Source organism: Artibeus jamaicensis, unplaced genomic scaffold, assembly GCF_021234435.1.
Source record: "Artibeus jamaicensis isolate MK-2021 breed Jamaican fruit bat unplaced genomic scaffold, CSHL_Jam_final scaffold_854, whole genome shotgun sequence".
Taxonomy (NCBI): domain Eukaryota; kingdom Metazoa; phylum Chordata; class Mammalia; order Chiroptera; family Phyllostomidae; genus Artibeus; species Artibeus jamaicensis.
The window spans coordinates 310,388-327,061 of record NW_026522058.1 but is presented as its reverse complement, the minus strand read 5'-3'; the positions used below and the strand labels follow the sequence as shown (position 1 = coordinate 327,061).

The window sequence follows — 16,674 nt, the reverse complement described above, 5'->3', positions numbered from 1 at the left end:
TCCAGAGAGAAGACAGGACAGGAAGTGGGGGAGGGAGAAGGAGGGAGGGAAAGAGAAACAGAGGAAGACATTGGTGTGAGAGAAACATGGATTATTTGCTTACAGAAAGTGCCCCAACAGGGGACCACAGCTGCAACCTAGCCAAATGCCCTGACTAGCAATTGAACCCATGACTTTTCAGACCAACTGAGCCATATAGGCCAGGGCAGATGTCAATCTTTTTTAAGGCTGAAGACAGAGAGGCTTTAAAAAGGTGATTAAGCCCTGGCTGGGTGGCTCGGTTAGTTGGAGCGACGACCCATGCACCAAAAGGTTGCGGGTTTGAGTCACAGTCAGGGCACATACCTAACTTGCCATTCAGTCTCCAGTCCGGGAGGCGACCAATTGATATTTCTCTCTTTCTCCCTTTCTCAACCTCTGAAATCAATAAACATATCCTTGGGTGAGAATTAAAAAACAGTAATAAAAATAAAGAGTTGATTAAAATGAGGCTGTTAGAGTAGGCCCTAATTCAACCTGACTGGTGTCATTAGAAGAGAAAATCTGGGCACACAGAAAGCCACTAGGGATATATGCACTGAGGAAAGACCATTTGGCAACAGAGCAAGAAGCTGGACATCTGCAACTTAAGGAAAGAAGTCTCAGAGGTAATTCAACTGCTAACCTCTTCATCTTGGACTTCAAAACTGTGAGAAAATAAATTTCCACTGTTTAAGCCACCCAATCTGCAGTGTTTTGTTATGGCCCTAACAAACTAATAAATCATTTAAAAAACTTACTAATCTTTGCATTTCCTGTATTACGAAGATTTGCCTTCAATTTTATTTTGATAATTTAACACTTTATTTAATCCTGTATTTACTTATTTAACAAACATATGTAACTTTTACTGCACCCTCTTGGCATGAGCTATAAATATTGTTCTATCTATGTGCTTTATAAATTTTTATATTTAATAAAAATATTTAATATTCCTAATAACCCTACTGGATAGGTATTATGATCAGCTTTTCAGAGATGAGGATATTGGGGTACCAAGAGGTTAAGTAAACTGGCCTGAAGTGACAATGTTAGCAAACAGCAGAGTTAAGATGAGAATCCAAGGAATCTTGCTCCGGAGCCTATGCTTTGAACCACTATGCTATTTATGAATATTTTGTTATACATGCCTAATTTTTGTAGCCAAATGAATCAATGTTTCCCTTTACAACTTCTGAATTTAAATCCTTTCTTAGAAGGATCTACTCCACTTGATAATTTTTTAAAAAATTCATCCATGTCTTATTTCAATTTTTATTTTTAGATCCTTAAGCTACCCACTAGAATGTTTTTGCTTAATGAGTGACACAAGAAATTCAGTTTTGTTTCTTTTTCCTAAGTGGGTAGCCAGCTGTTCTGACATAATTTGTTAATAATTTTTGTCTCCATTACTTTAAAATTACACTTTAATTCATAAACTAAATTCTTATAACTATATGTATATTTCTAGACTCTATTACCTTTTATTAATGTTATATTTCCTCTAATTACAAACTCTTAGTAATTATTATTTCATAATATAATCTCTGTTTAATCTAGTTTTTGCCTTATTTTCCTTTTCAAAAGTGTCTTGGCTGTTCTTACATGTTAATTTCCCCCAGAAGAACTCAACCATTAGTTTGTCAATATATTGAATGTATATTAAGAAAGAGGGGAAGCATTTATATTATTAGCTAGAGAGGTACTGTTTGTTTAGTCCAAATTTCCATTTACAGGGGAGCAATTCAGACACAGGAAAGTTAAGTAAATGGACTAGGCCCGTGGAGCTACTTAGAAGTACCATGAATCTCTTGAATCTTTATACCAGGTTCTATCTACGGTTGGAAATTGGAGCCAAAGATGGTATCCTAAGGCAACAATTCGAGACAGAGAACTGAAGTTCTTCTGGTCTGGCTTCTTTTATTCTCTTCCAGTGTCCCTCATCTTCAAAAGGTAACAAAAGAACACTGTGCTTAAGCATCCCAGTTCAGAATCAGAACCCTGAAGTGTAGGAAAAAGGGATAACTGGATAATTCTAAGAGAAACCAAAGTACTAACATTGCCATGACAATAATCATGCAGCATAATTTCATTTTTGTTTAGTGTCTGAATCACTAGAACTTAGGAAAATGAATACTGGTGTTTTTACAGTAATATGCTTTTTCCTTAAAAAAAAAAAAAAAAAAGATTTAAAAGACATGGCCTACCTCTTTTACCTTTTAGGCTGACCCCTAAATTAGAAAAACTGCTGAAATATGTACCAGCTTATAGCCGCTCAGTCTCTCCTCCTGATTTGTCTCTCAGAATTTAACCTGATTTTTCTACTAAGTTCTTTACAGATTCTTTTACCTGAATGCTGCTTTCTTCATCTTCCCGGGGTGATTGTGCAGGCATGATTTCCACATCTGAATTATCAGATGAGGTATTACGCTTTCTCTTCTTACCCACCACAGGTGTAATGGTGCTAAAATGGAAGAAAACACAACCATTTTCAATGACTGAAAGGAAAATTTAGGAGTAAGAAAATGTAATTAATCTAAAGCATTACAGATGAAGCTTCCAGGCAGACAGAAGTGTCTAGACTTCAACCTGTAGAATATACAGCTATTGAGGAGGGTGTTTGAAAAAAAGTTACTGAGGTTTCTAAAGCACTGGGTGACCTTTACCCCAAATTTGTCAAAACCTTACTACCGCTGGATTCACAAGGACCGGCGGGAAGGTAACTTAAGAGAGCAGAATGAACACTAGACTAAGAACCACTAGATCTTATCTTAGTCCCAGTTCTGTCACTAGCTGGGCAGTAGTTTCCTTTTTTGTAAACACTGAAGATACCTGGCCTGACAGTTGTTAAGGATCAAATAAGATAATTGATATGAAATTTGTTTTTTTAGAGAGCTAAAAAATCCCATACCAATAAAAAGCATCACTGTAATTACACCACAAATGCTGAGAAGTCCTAGGGAATAGAAGCTAGGGAGAAAGGAGTGAAGCTGTAAGACATGAAAGGGAAAGAGAGAACCCTCAGTTGTGACAAGAATTACGTGGCAAGCCATGGTTCTGTCAGCCCTGCTTAAGACTGACGGTGGTTGCTGAAATCTCCAATTCACAGAAGAGATGCAAGAACAGAGCAGCGATGTCTCCAGCAGCTCTTTTACCAGGGTGGGTGGTAGGAAAGTAGTGAGAAACCCTTCGCACTACAGTGATGCCAAATTAGGAAGAATATATAAAAACACAGCCATAGCTTTTAGATGTAATCCCAACACAATGATCTTTTCCTGTGCCTTAGAGATTCTTTCAAAATATGCAATCCTGCAAATTTTTATTTAACAAATAAAGTAAGCATTGACACTGAAAGGCCTTATTATCATCCCTGACAGATCGCTTTGAACTGTATTGCTGCTGAATACAAGTATTTCCTCTCAACACTAATTTACAAATGAATACACTACCCTCTGATGTGCCATCAGAATAGCAAAGGGTAGTACTTACTTCAACTTACTCTTGCCCTTGGTTTTGGAGGTACCAGATGTTTTGCTCTTCTTTGGCTTTTCTTCCTTGAGTCTCTCCCCACTGCTCTTTTTCCTGCGTTTCTTTTCACCTTCCTCCTCAGGCCGAACACTGGGCAACTCGTCCTCATTCAGGACTCGAGGTATGTTCCGCTCGCCGCGAGCACGGGCCCTAGCAATGGCCTCGGCTACAATCCGATTCGCTTTCTCTTGCTTCTTCTGGTGCTCCAGCCTGCGGTTCTCCTCCATTCCTGTCTTGCCCCCAGTATGAGGAGCAGAGCTTGCTGGGGAGGACAGAGCTGCCACTTCACTGGCACTTAGGACTTTAACTACAGAAAGTCCAGAAGAGGCCCCTTGGGAAGAGCCAGCCTACAGAAATGAAAATACCAAATTGTCAATATGTGGTAGGTAATTGGCCTAAATAAAACCCAGCTCTGAAGCACGTTGGCTTGAAACTTTCGTTCACTAAGTCCTTAACAATCAGGCCCAAATCTCACTAAACCTGGACATATTTTATAAAAACAAGGCTTTTAGGGGTATTTTTGGTGGGAAGGCGTGAAAAAGGGCAGTAATTGTGCCAAATTAAATTTGAATATCCTTTAACCATGCTCCTAATGTCAATACCCGTCCTCATCACTCCAGAAAAATTTCAAATATAACCAATATAGTACTGCTCTCTGGACTGAAAATTAAAAAAACTCATTCTCCTCTTAGCTTACCTTTACCTCCCTGGGGGTGGGGGTGGGAGGAGATACTCACTTGACTTCTTTAAGACTAGTTATCTTGCAAATGAGAATATTTAGAACCATTTTTATTTCACAAGATTATAAATGAGACAGTTCAAAGACAAATACCAGATAAATTACCTCTTATCCCAACCCAATAAAAACCCTTAAATCTTTTCATAATATAATTAAAACAAGATTTCCATGGGGGAAAGAATAAGCCTACATGCCAGTTGAGTGGTATAAATCTAAACAGGCCCCACATTCAACAATGAGTGATTGCTCAGGGCAGTAACAGGGAGCCGAGGTCTATTTTCCCTCCTGGGTAGGTCTCACCTGTGGCTGTAGCACCACCTTGAGTGGTACCGAAAGTCTTTGTCCTGGGCTTTGCCCTGGTCCCATTATCTGAGCCTGCTGCACGGAGGAGAGTGTCACTGGCTGGGTTGAGGGTGGCTGCTGGGGCTGTGGCTGTGATGACGGAGGCTGTGGTACAATCTGGATTTTCTGTTGTGGCTGCTGCACCTGCAGCTGGATAGTTACTACTTTGGCAGGCTGCCCCTGGGCATTCTTGGCTTGAGTCAGGGCTGCTAGCTGGTTGCCCTGTAACACTATCTTCCCTGGTAGACTCCCTAGCACGACACGATGTCCTTGGGGACCTCCAGACTGTGGCTGCTGGAGGACCAGGGTGATGCGTTTTGATTCACCCTAAAGAAAGGAAATTGCAAGAGGTACATTAAAAGATGGTATACACCTTACATATTCACACCAGTTTTCCTCATCCTTGAAAAATAAAAACTGAGGGGGATTAGACAGCATAATTCGTTTTGTTCATCCTCCTCTCTGTCTTGACGGAATCTTTCCTGCAACACCTCTGCCCCGTGGGCATCAAGCCTACTTTTGAAAAATTCTTAATGGGAGGGTATCTTCTACGATAGTCATTTCATTTTTTGGAATTCTATTAGAACAAAAGTATTTTTACTGAACTGAAATCCACCTCTTTATTTCTACTAATTGTACTTATCTTGATACTGCTGCCATCACTCCCAAACTCTTTATTCAGAGGTGAGTGCCTCTATTTTCTTAGAATAGACGTGCCTTTTCACTGAGCAAAGCTGGACAACAATCTTAGTAATAAGAACAGGGGAAAGGTACATATAGCTTCTCTCAGTCTTACAAATATTTTTTTCCCCAAAATGATTCTTTGTTCCCACAGCATCCTATGTTTCTCATAAAACTTTCTAGCATACGTTATTGTGAATTCTCGTCTACCCTGCCTGGCAGACCAAAGCTCTCTAAGTAGAGGGGCTGTGGCTGTCTGGATCAGCATCAGCATCAGCAAGAATCAAAAAACTATGTTAACACTAGCTATTTCCACCTGGTAAGCAGTAAGTATGTGGATGTCAATATTAACTGTTAAAAAGCAAAGATGGAATTTAAACAGGACTTCCTAGAGCTAGCGCTTTTGTGTTCTCTCTCTCAAGAGTTGCTGGACCCTCTACTAAACCAAAATTCACCTCCCCCTTTCACTCAAGTCACCTGAGTAGGTGTAGAGGTCAGTGTAACTGCAGGCTTCAGTGGGGGCCCTGTGGCCCCAGGGTTTCCAGCAGGAGCTGAACCCTTAACTGGCTGTAGGACCAGCTGCTTTACTGGTCGGCTGGGCTGGACAATGCGCTGAACAGTAGTAGCCTGGTTCCCAGGGACCTTGGCGGCCAACACTGTATTACCAGAGACAATGGAAACACCTGGTCGAAGGGGAGTGCCGGTCAGCACTTTGGTAAAAGTGACTTTTCCACCATTGGCTGTGCCAGCCACCAAGGGCTGAGCTGTGCTGGTGATACCTTGGGCCTGAATTTGTGCCACATGGGCACCAGTGACTGAGGAACTTGGTGGGGCTTTAAGGATAACAATCTTAGGGGCTGACTGAGGTGGTTGCCCTCCAGCACTACTGGAGGACACAGCTGTGGCAGAGACACCCATGAAAGGATTCCCTTGGCTCAGAATCTCCTGGTTCTTGGAGACCTGCAAAAGTCCTGATGGTGGCGTTGGTGTCTGTAAGACAGGTTGGGCTGGCTGCTCCTGGCTGACAGGCTGAGTGGTATAATCATGCAAAGTTAAAGATTCTGGAGTTGGAGCTGTTGATTCCTTGGGAAGTTCTGTGGAGGCCGTTTCCTCCGGTGTGGGGACCAGGTCACTTGCTGATGGATTCCCCACATCACCACCTCCACCATCTTGGTTCATCTGATCCAAGGAGTCCAGAGAGCTTGGCAGTCCAAGGGCTTCCTCAATTGGGTCTTGTGTAACCTGGTTGAAGCTGTCATCAGTCAGAGAGTCCAGGCCAAATAAATTTGGGTCATCAAACAGATCCATGATGGGGTCTGCCATCTTGAGACAGCAATGGAGGGTACTTCCCCAAGGTCTAGGAAGGGAAGGGGAGGGGGGGTACTGGCTCTCCCCTCCCCTCCCCTATTAAGAAAAAATGTACACAATGGAAGACTACTCTTCAGGTTAAGAGGCAAGAAACAAGTGCATGTCAGATTGTCCTGACCTTCATGGAGCAAGATGGCTAGGTCTTCAGAGGAAGATGGTGGAACTCCTGTTGTGGGAAGACAAATGAAAAATAAGCAAAGTAGGTGAGCTCAGGAAAAATTCCTCCTTCTTAGGTGCAACCCTTATTATCAAATTATATCAAAATAATAAAAGAAGTGGGAAATACAAAGTAATCTGAGGACAGAGACAAAGAAGAAAATACCCACATTTCTGCTTCAAAACTGAAACTAAAAAAAGTAGCAATGAAATAAACCAACCTCCTTTTGGGATTATTCTTACACCTCTACACTTTGAAGCTTCTGAGTGTCAACATCAGGCAGCTATCTTTGTCCATTTCTTTTTACAATTATCATTCTTAGGTAAAGATCAGGTAATTTAATGGTCATTCACCTTTTATTGAGATTTCTTAAGTTGACAGAGCTAAGTTTGTCAGCAGCATTTCAGTGATTGTAGATGAAGGCTTCTGAATATATTGTATTTTATAAATTTCCCTTATATCTTTAATCAAGGTCATAGTACAATCTTCCTAAGCTAATAATATAACTATCCAGGAAGTTTTTGTAAACTTTATTCTAGTTAACATATTAATCTATATATAGTATTTCTGTTCTGAATTTCCTCCCCACTCTCATATTTAAAATAAAAAACCTTCCGAGCCCTGGCTGGTGTAGCTCAGTGGATTGAGCGCGGGCCTGCAAACCAGACAACTGCGGTTTGATTCCCAGTCAGGGCACATTCCTGGGTCGCAGGCCAGTTCCCTGCAGGCCAATTCCCAGCAGGGGACGCACGAAAGGCAACCATACATTGATGTTTCTCTCCCTCTCTCCTTCCCTTCCCCTCTAAAGATAAATAAAAATCTAAAATAAATAAATAAAATTAAAAAAAATTAAAAAACAAAAGACAAACAAACAAACAAAAAAACTTCCTTTGCCAGGGATTCAAAGAATTCTGTATTTTAGTTCCAGTTTATATTCCAGTTTAAAGTTGCGAATATAAACTTTCTCATCACTTCCTATATATACCCTGTATTTCAGTCTGACTAAACACAGTTCCCTTAATATGATTCTTCTCTGTACGTCTTTGCCTATTATGCTGTGCCTTCTGTCTGAACACCTCCACCATACCCCCCACATCTCTCCCAGGTGAACTCTTTCCCACCCTCAAAGGTCTTCTCCTCTACAAGGTGAGGCCCTTAAACAGAGCAATTTGTGATGATTTGGTCCCTTCACCTTTAAACAGCACAGCACTGTCTGCACCTTATCGGGAGCACTTGTATTTATATTATACTAACATAGTGTCTTGTCCATAACCTCTGATGGCCCAAATGGTTCCTTCATGCAAATTTTAAAAAGCTGCCTGCTCAAGATGCTTGTCTGCCCTCTGCTGGAAATTTGTCACGTTATCGATGATGATAATGAGTACGTGCGGTGCACATCCCACACAATCCTATATGGTGGCCCGGCTCCTCCTTCCAAGAGACAAAAAAAGTTCCTGATGATGGGGAACCGTGTGTTATTTATCTGTGGGTCCCTAAAGAACAAGCAGGATATCATATGCAGTAGCTACTTAAAAATATTTAATGAGTTAATATATTTGCTTGCAGTATCTGGAATGAACCATGTAGACCTTACACACACTAATCGGGGGTGTCTAACCCTCAGCCCACATGTGGCCCAGGATGGCTATGAATGTCACCCGACACCAAATTATAAATTTCCTTAAAACCTTTTCTTCCCCTCATCAGTTTCTGTTAGTGTTTGCATATTTAATTTGTGGCCCAAGACAACCCTTCTTCTTCCAGTGCAGTCAAAAGGCTGGACACCCCTGCATGGTAGTCCCTGATTCTAAGATGAGATGGCAGAAAGCTGCCGTCTTGAAAAACTATTCTACAATACCTGCAAGTTTGTTTACTAAATCCATGTCTAGGGCATAAAGTTCATGAAAATGATGGAAAAAGGAAAACCAATACAAGGAATTATAATAGCAATAATTAAACTATATAAAAATGTTTTATCTGTTCTTTGTAATATGATGTCAGAATATGACAATCCAAGAAAGCCTTGCTTGATAAAACCGTTTCTCCTAACTTTTAGAAGACACGAGAAGAAACTTGTAAGTGACACAGTTGTAGACTTGACTCAAGAAAGTTTTCCACACAACCCCCAAGCCTTTTCTCTTCCTTAACCCACTCCAGTTATCCTTATAAAACAATATAGCAACATGGGCAAATATCTCAGAAACAGATAATAAAAAAAAAAAAACCCAGACTCATTAGTAGCTGGCACGTCAGTCAAAATTACAAAGCATACACGGCATCTCCACCAGTGTTAAACAAGATCTCCCTTGCTTCCGTAACATGTACCCTTCACATGTTATGCAGGATCCCTATCACTCCCTCTCCTGGGTAAACTGTTCCGCCAGCTCATTCCAGCTTCTCCTATCTAATTCCCTGCCCCAGCTACTCAAAATGATGATCAGAAAAGTTATCAATGTTTCTTCATTAAGTAAAAATCAACTCAATAATTTTATAAACTTCCTCAACACTACCATCAACTTTTTTCTAGTTATGCCCTTGCTCTGCTACTTAGTATCTTTCACCTCCTATTCCATGGCAGAGAAGCTACACTATCCAAGAAAAGCTACACTAAATAACAATTAGGTGTCCTATAAAAACTACAATGAAAGTTTCCACTGACTAGAAGTTTATGCCGATAATAGTTAATAACTTGCTTTTTCTTCCATGGGGTATTTTACCCTTTCCACAGCTATTTATTCACCCAAATGCTCTTTCTTCCCTCAACAACAGCCCAATCTCATTCAGAGAAAGAACTTTTTTTAATCCTCACCTGTGGTTGTATTTACTGATTTTAGAGACAAAGACAAAGACAGAGAGAGAGAGAGAGAGACAGAAACACACAGAGAGAGAGAGAGATGGGGGGGGGAGGGAGGGAGGGAGGGAGGAGGGGGGAAGAGATGAGAGAAACATCAATGTGAGAGAGAACCATCCATTGGTTACCTCCTGCACAGACAGGGGATCAACTGGGGATCAAACCCATAATCTTTTGATGTGCAGGATGACACACCAACCAACCAACCAACCAAGCCACCCAGCCAGGCTGAAAGGGCTGTGTTTCTCCACTAAAAAATGAGATAACAGTTTCTGAAATATTTCCTTATTCCCCCCCCCACTCCTAATCTGACTCAAGCACTATACATTTCTAAAGATCAATGTAATTATCATTTTTCTCCCTTCCCAGTTTTTGGGTCAAACTTCTGCTTCTCCTGGTTCAGTCTGGGCCCAGTAATTTAAAAAACCTCACCAATGACTTAAAGCCCCACCACCAAGTTTTACAGCTTTTCAGTCTCATCCCATCAACTCACTTCTACTGACCTAATTCATCTTGTACATATTTTTAAATCCTAGTCTCCTGCTCCTTTCTAACTCCCACCTTGAAATTGTCCTTGCCTCTCAAAAGATTGACTCTCTCTCAACATACCTCCAACTTTCTTCACCCCTCCTCCTATTCTCCCTTATGGGCCACCTGAGCTGTATCCATCCACATCGGGCCTATCCTACCACACTCTTCTATCCCATGCTTCAAACCTTCGTAGTAAAAATGGAGTTGAACCATTCAAATATATGAAGCACTTAGATACCCTAAAGGAAGTGCCTAGATAAAGAATCATATCACCGCCCCAAAGAGAAACATATGTATATGCTCAAAAGGAAAAAAGAGTTTAATGACTGCAATTAACCACTTTCACTAATTCCAGACTACTGACAGAAACCCTTAGGGTCAGGAGTTAGGGAGAAGTGGAACAAACTAGTCAGTTAAGGTTAAAGTCCAAACCCTTACCTATATTCTCCAAATAACAAGCCAGCTAACACTAAGAAATACTTTATGTAATCGTCCCACATCTCACCTCCTTTATAAAAAAGATTTTATTAATTTTTTTAGAGAGATGGGGAAGGGAGGGAGGAAGAGAGGGAATAAAACATCAATGTATGGTTGCCTCTAGTACACCCCATACTGGGGGATATGGCCTGCAACCCAGGCATGTGCCCGGACTGGGAATCAAACCCGCGATGCTTTAGTTCACAGGCCTGCGCTCAACCCACTGAGCCACACCAGCCAGGGCTCACCTCCTTCTTAAAGGGGTAACTACTCTTTCCCTTCCATGTAAGTCTAAACTGCTATTCTTCTACAGTTTTATCACCTTCAATATAGCTCTTGGTTTGTTTGTTTTTTAATCTAGAGTTCCAATTCTCCCTTTTTTATTTTACATGTCTCCTCCTTCCTGATTTCAATAACTTTTCAGTCTAATCATTAAAGACTTTATTTTAATTCAACTCTATATACTTTTCCATCTCAATCTTCCCATACTTGTCAACAAAGCAATGATTCTCAACTGGAGGATTGGAGGAATGGCAGTTTGAAATGTGTATTCGATATCATAATTTTATATTTATCAAATGGAAAGGGAAAACACACCTCATTGTTTCGGTTATGTCTAGTCAGTAAAACTGGACAAAGTCTTCTTGGCTAGTGAGGATGTATAAAGACAAGGGGCATGGGGGAGCAGAGAAAGCAGCAGCACGCCTGGCTTGGAAGGGTTATCAACAGCTCTGTGGTGGGATACAATTTCTTATGGACTTTCAGAAGGGAATGTAGCAGTTACTGATTATGATGGATGAGAAGCACTGCAACAGAGATTAATCCAGTTGTCTAATGGGTAAATCTATATAAACTGAACTACTGACATCCATTCTCCATTTAGAGATTTCTCTGTACTGCCCATCCTCTTGGAACATAATGAACAAATGCCATATTGACAAATGCAGGCCTCTTTTGGTAATATGTACTTTTTCAAAGTACCGCCCATGACCATTTAACTCTATCTGCTCAAAGATTCAGAAAATAACAAACTATTTTACTTCAAAGTATAAATCGTTATTGGAAATTGTACCCTTTCAAGAGGATCAGCTGCAGATAGACATAAACGTGTTATGGAAACATAAGATGCTCAGAAGCAGCTTAAATAAGAAATCCCTTGAAAATAACCAAAAGGTCTAAAATGAAAATCACCAACATAGTCTTAAAAGAGGATTTAAAAACTGTACTGTGGAGACATTTGTGAGACCCAAAGGGTCTCATATCTTATAAAGAAATGGGAAACAAACACCCAAGGAGAATGTAATCACAATTTAGGGTCAGCTAGGGATCAGGATGGAAAGACACATACCATTAGAAATGGAGCTTTTAACTTGGAGCCACTCAGAAGATTTCCCCAAGACTGAGCTCACAGGCCATTCCCTCTATCTTCATCATTCTCACTGTAAATGTGGCTACCATGTTTTAGTTTTCCCAATTACTTATGGCAAAAGTGCACCTCAATCAGGGGTATGGACATTTGGGGGCAAACATGGCTGATAAAGTAAGCCCTTCTGAATAAACAAGAAAAGCAAAACAGGCAATTATGAAAACTAAAAGCATGTACATATGTCCAGGGGGTAAAGAAGAAACTACGGAAATTATGTACTTATATGAAATAAAAGAAGGGGCAAGGTAAGGAAGCCAAGGGTTTTCAACAGAGAAACGCGACTGGGGGGGTGGGGGTGGCGGGGACCCGGGTACATTACCTGCTCATACTGCCGGGGTTGGTGCCAGTAAGGCCCACACAGCAGAGATGGGTAATTTCTGGCAACTGGAGCCCCAAGATGGAGATGAGGTACATGCACTTGAAGGAGGGAGCTAGCGGGGTGCCCTCCAGAGTGGGGATGGCCAAGACGGGAGGATGCGGGGGGGTGGGGTGGGGGGGTGTGGATGCCCGGGTGGGAGCAATGTTAGGGCGGAAGCTACAGACTGGAAGGCCAACAAGCCCTGAAGGAGAAAAGGAGCTGTGCCTCACCCCTATGGGGGAAGAGAGGTGCCTTTACCTGCAGCGGCGTGGGGGGGGGGGGGGGGGGCCGATTCGCCCCTCTCGCTGTCTCTCCAGCACCAGTTCCCCCTCCTCCTGCGCAACCTAACTTGCTGTGCCAGCCCGCCCCGCAACCTGATTGGCTAAACTACCCTGCCAATCACCAGAAAACCACAAACGCAAAACAGCGCAAAGGGTGGGACTAGGGAGAGCTTCCCCCTCCCCCGCCACCGCGAGTTAGTTTGAGAGCGCACGGAGAGGCCTATCCGGTTTCTAGGGCCGAGGCAGGCCTGCAGCTTGCTCGGAAAAAAAAGGGGCCTGGCCAGAGGAACGGTCTCATACTGCAAGAAACTAGTCCTAGGGATTAAATTCCCTACCACCTACACTGTATTGTGCACACCAAAGAATATAAACTCAGGAAGGAGTGTTCCACACTAGGCCAACTCTGCCTCCCCCTGAACTCTGTGCCTCTGTGCCCTGTCAAACCCTCTGCTGTAGTGACTTCACCTTAGCCCATCCATTGAAAGCGGCCAAATCTTCTTCCCTTCATCATGGGAGTAAGGCTGCCCAGTTGACAAACATGGGGTCTTTTTACTCTTAAAAGATAAAGCACTCCTTCTGCCACAACTCCAAATACTGGTTTGCATTCTTGACACTCCAAGGGGGGGGGGGGCGGCAGCAGTTACCTCTTTCCAAGAGCCCTCTAACAATTCCCAGCCCCCACCCCTCCAAAACACACACCCAACTCCTCACCTCAAAACCTGGTGGTCTGCCCCACCTCATTTCCGTTGAAATTCAGCCTCTTTGACACACTAGCTAGTGTCCACTTTGCAATGCCACTTGACACCACACATTCCCAATGAGACTTAGTCAACTCCAGAATGATGCATACTTAAATTCCCCAAAGTAAACTGTTATTAAAAACAGTTGCTGATTTCCCGACCATGTTTCCCCTGAAATGTAACCATTCTCAACATTGAAATCCTATGTTCTGTACTTTGGAACAGCAATGAGGAAGCAGATCAACTTGGCTGTAGATCTCCTATTTTTAAACACTCTAGCATTACCACTATTGCTAGGAACATTCAATTACCAGTCCTGTAAACAGCAACACTGTTTTCCTATTCGCTCAGGCTCAAAACCTCAAAGGTGTCTCTGAAACCTTCTTCTATATCCACCATCCACTCATTTGTCAAGTCCCATTGATGCCTGCAATATATCGGGGCCAAACTTTGGAGCCGCCAAAGAAAGACTTGAGCAATCATATGAAGTCTGCCCTCTTGTACAGATGAGAAAACTGAGACGCTTAGAGAGTAGAATGATTCAACTATGAAGTTAAGTAGCAAAGTTAGGATTCATATATTCTGACTCTTCTGCTTCTGCCTCCTCTTTATTTATTTAGTTGTTTGTGTAAGCACCTCATAACTAATCCATTCTGTTACCAGATTAATTTCCTAAAATACAGTAGGGCCAAATCAGTCTCTGGCTCAAAAACTTTCAAAGGTTCCCTGTCACTTAACACATAAATCTTAGGAACACCCTTTGCCTTTCCAGTCTTATTTTCCATTATTCTTCCACATATACACTTATAAACTAGGAAAAAAAGATGACTTACTCTTTATTATTTCATCATTTACTAAGCATATGATATACCAAGTAATGAGGTAGTATTAGAGAATCAAAGATGAATAGGCATGATCTCTACCCTCAAAGAACTCACAATATGTGGGAGTGTACTTGAGTATATGCGGGGAGAGGGTAAAGAGTAGGGATCTTGACAGTAGTGACAAATGTAAACAATTACAATACAGGGTGATAGATGCAATGAAATAAGCAAGGGGCTATTACAAAAACAGATGAAAGGAACTTAATAACTTAATAAGATAAGGTATCGAGGAAGTAGTTTCTTAATGGATGGAGAGTTAATTGGGGAAGGTAAGTTGGCTACAGGAAAAGGGTATTCAGACAGCAAACATGGTAAGAAGAAAGACAACAGAGCACAGCAATGAGAAACACCATGAAACATGTAGCAGACACTCTAATATAGTTCAGTCTTGCAAAGTATAAATCACAAAAAAGAAATTTGAGAAAGATGAGACTGAAAGGATAGGTAAAGGCCAGACCCTGCAACGAGGGTCTTGAATATCACGTTAAAGCATTTTTTCTTTCTTTAAAAAGAGACTTTATTTCTTTTAGACAGAAGGGAAGGGAGAGAGAAAGAGCAGGAGATAAACAGTGATTGGCCCCCAACTGGAGACTGGCCAGCAACCCAAGCATGTGCCATGACTCAGGAGTCAACCTGCAACCATTCAACAACCATCCCATTTGTGGGACAATGCCCAACCCACTGAGCCACGCCAGTCACAGCAAAGGATTTCCTTAAAGGTGGATGAGGAGCCACTGAAACAGGGAATGATGTCACCAGAATTGCATTTTGGTTAGCTAACTCTGGCTGTTAGATACAGAATAGATTTGGAAGATGAGGGGACAGAGGACATAGAAGTAGTTAGGAGGCTACTATGGTAGTCCCAAGAAGGCCTGTATACCAGATATTTGCTGATTTTCTTTCTGCCCAGCAACCAAAAGCACCTATACTGGGGTGGCCCAGTAAGAGTCTTCAATGGGAGGTTAGATACTACCTCCCACTATAGAGCCAGGGGGTTAGGGGATGGGAGGTTGGAGGAGGAGGTCCCACCTTCTCTTCCTGGCAGAGACAAAGTATACACATGACCTAGGCTACTTAGACTGGACACTTCTTAGGGGAACTTTGACTTTGAAGAGGTAGTGCAAAGACCCAGAACCAAGGAGTCACACAATATTCATCTTCTTAAACAGAATGTTCACTGGTGTGACCTTGACTATGTTCTTCATTTCTCTAATCTCTCTTGATTTTGGATCATTTTATAAACCAGGTGCTCTAGCATTCCTGTTGATTTTGTGACCCATACAATATCCTTCTAGTAAATGCCCTTTCTGCTTGAGTTAGCCAAAAGATGATTTTTGTGGTTTGCAAACAAGGATCCTAACAAGATGATTAGGGCCTGAATCATAGCAATGTGGTTCAAAAGGTACTGATGAGAAGGAAGGGACTGAACCAAGTATACTTATGGGACAAAAATTAGTAGAATTTGGAGTGTAGAGGCAAACATGACTTCAACCAGGTCAAGTTTGAGTTACCTATACTATGCTAAGTAGTAATATTTAATAGGAGGTTGGATGTAGAACTCTAATCGACTTGATGACAGGTTTAGAGTCACCAGTGTCTAAATGGTAGTTTTGAGAGTAAAGATTACCCAGGGAGTGTGAAGAGCAAAGCAAGTATACAAAAATATGCATTAATACTGTTGGGGAGACAAGAGAGAATGCTGGAGTCTGTAAAGAACTGGATCCCTGGCTGGTGTAGCTCAGTGGATTGAGCAGGGGCCTGCGAACCAGACAATCACAGTTTGATTCCCGGTCAGGGCACATTCCTGGGTTGCAGGCCAGTTCCCTGCAGGCCAATTCCCAGCAGGGGACGCACAAAAGGCAACCATACATTGATGTTTCTCTCCCTCTCTCCTTCCCTTCCCCTCTAAAGATAAATAAATAAAATCTTAAAAAAAAAAAAAAAAAGAACTGGAGAACCCATGTCCATTCCAAAGAGTTGCTGCTATCAGCTGTAGTTAAGTGCCGCCATATGGAAATACACATCTAAGGTTGAGCAAGAACTTCAGATTTTTCAAAAGCCAGAAATAAGAGTTTTGTGTAAATCTTCTAGGTTTTAAATGTACACTGCACAATAAAAAAATGAAAAAGAATGTTTTAAATGCTACAAAGACTACACAAAACACTTAGCTGGAACCCCAATTGTTGAGATTTTTTTTCATGCAGAGTGAGAAAAGCTAAGGAAGAAGCCAGGAGAACATCAGGATTTAAGAATCTGAATAAGATACACGTACCAAGCAGCTAGAGAAGGAAAA

The 16,674-nt window shown here is 41.7% G+C and overlaps 1 protein-coding gene across 6 annotated transcripts in view; it reads right to left on the bottom strand.

The window, feature by feature from the left end:
* CHD8 (chromodomain helicase DNA binding protein 8) overlaps positions 1 to 16,674 on the bottom strand; it is a 69,523-nt gene that overhangs the window by 39,529 nt on the left and 13,320 nt on the right. For 3 of the 6 annotated variants that reach the window (XM_037152119.2, XM_053660755.1, XM_037152118.2), the window contains exons 2-5: positions 5,786 to 6,842; positions 4,586 to 4,954; positions 3,508 to 3,893; positions 2,368 to 2,482 (exon numbers count right to left, since the gene is read on the bottom strand). In XM_037152119.2, coding sequence (XP_037008014.2) covers positions 2,368 to 2,482; positions 3,508 to 3,893; positions 4,586 to 4,954; positions 5,786 to 6,631 — 1,716 coding nt within the window. In that variant the 5' untranslated portion in view covers positions 6,632 to 6,842. Of the gene's footprint in view, positions 1 to 2,367; positions 2,483 to 3,507; positions 3,894 to 4,585; positions 4,955 to 5,785; positions 6,843 to 12,437; positions 12,571 to 12,734; positions 12,783 to 16,674 lie in introns of those variants that run through there. The other 3 variants (XM_037152115.2, XM_037152116.2, XM_037152120.2) reach the window with 3 other exon arrangements.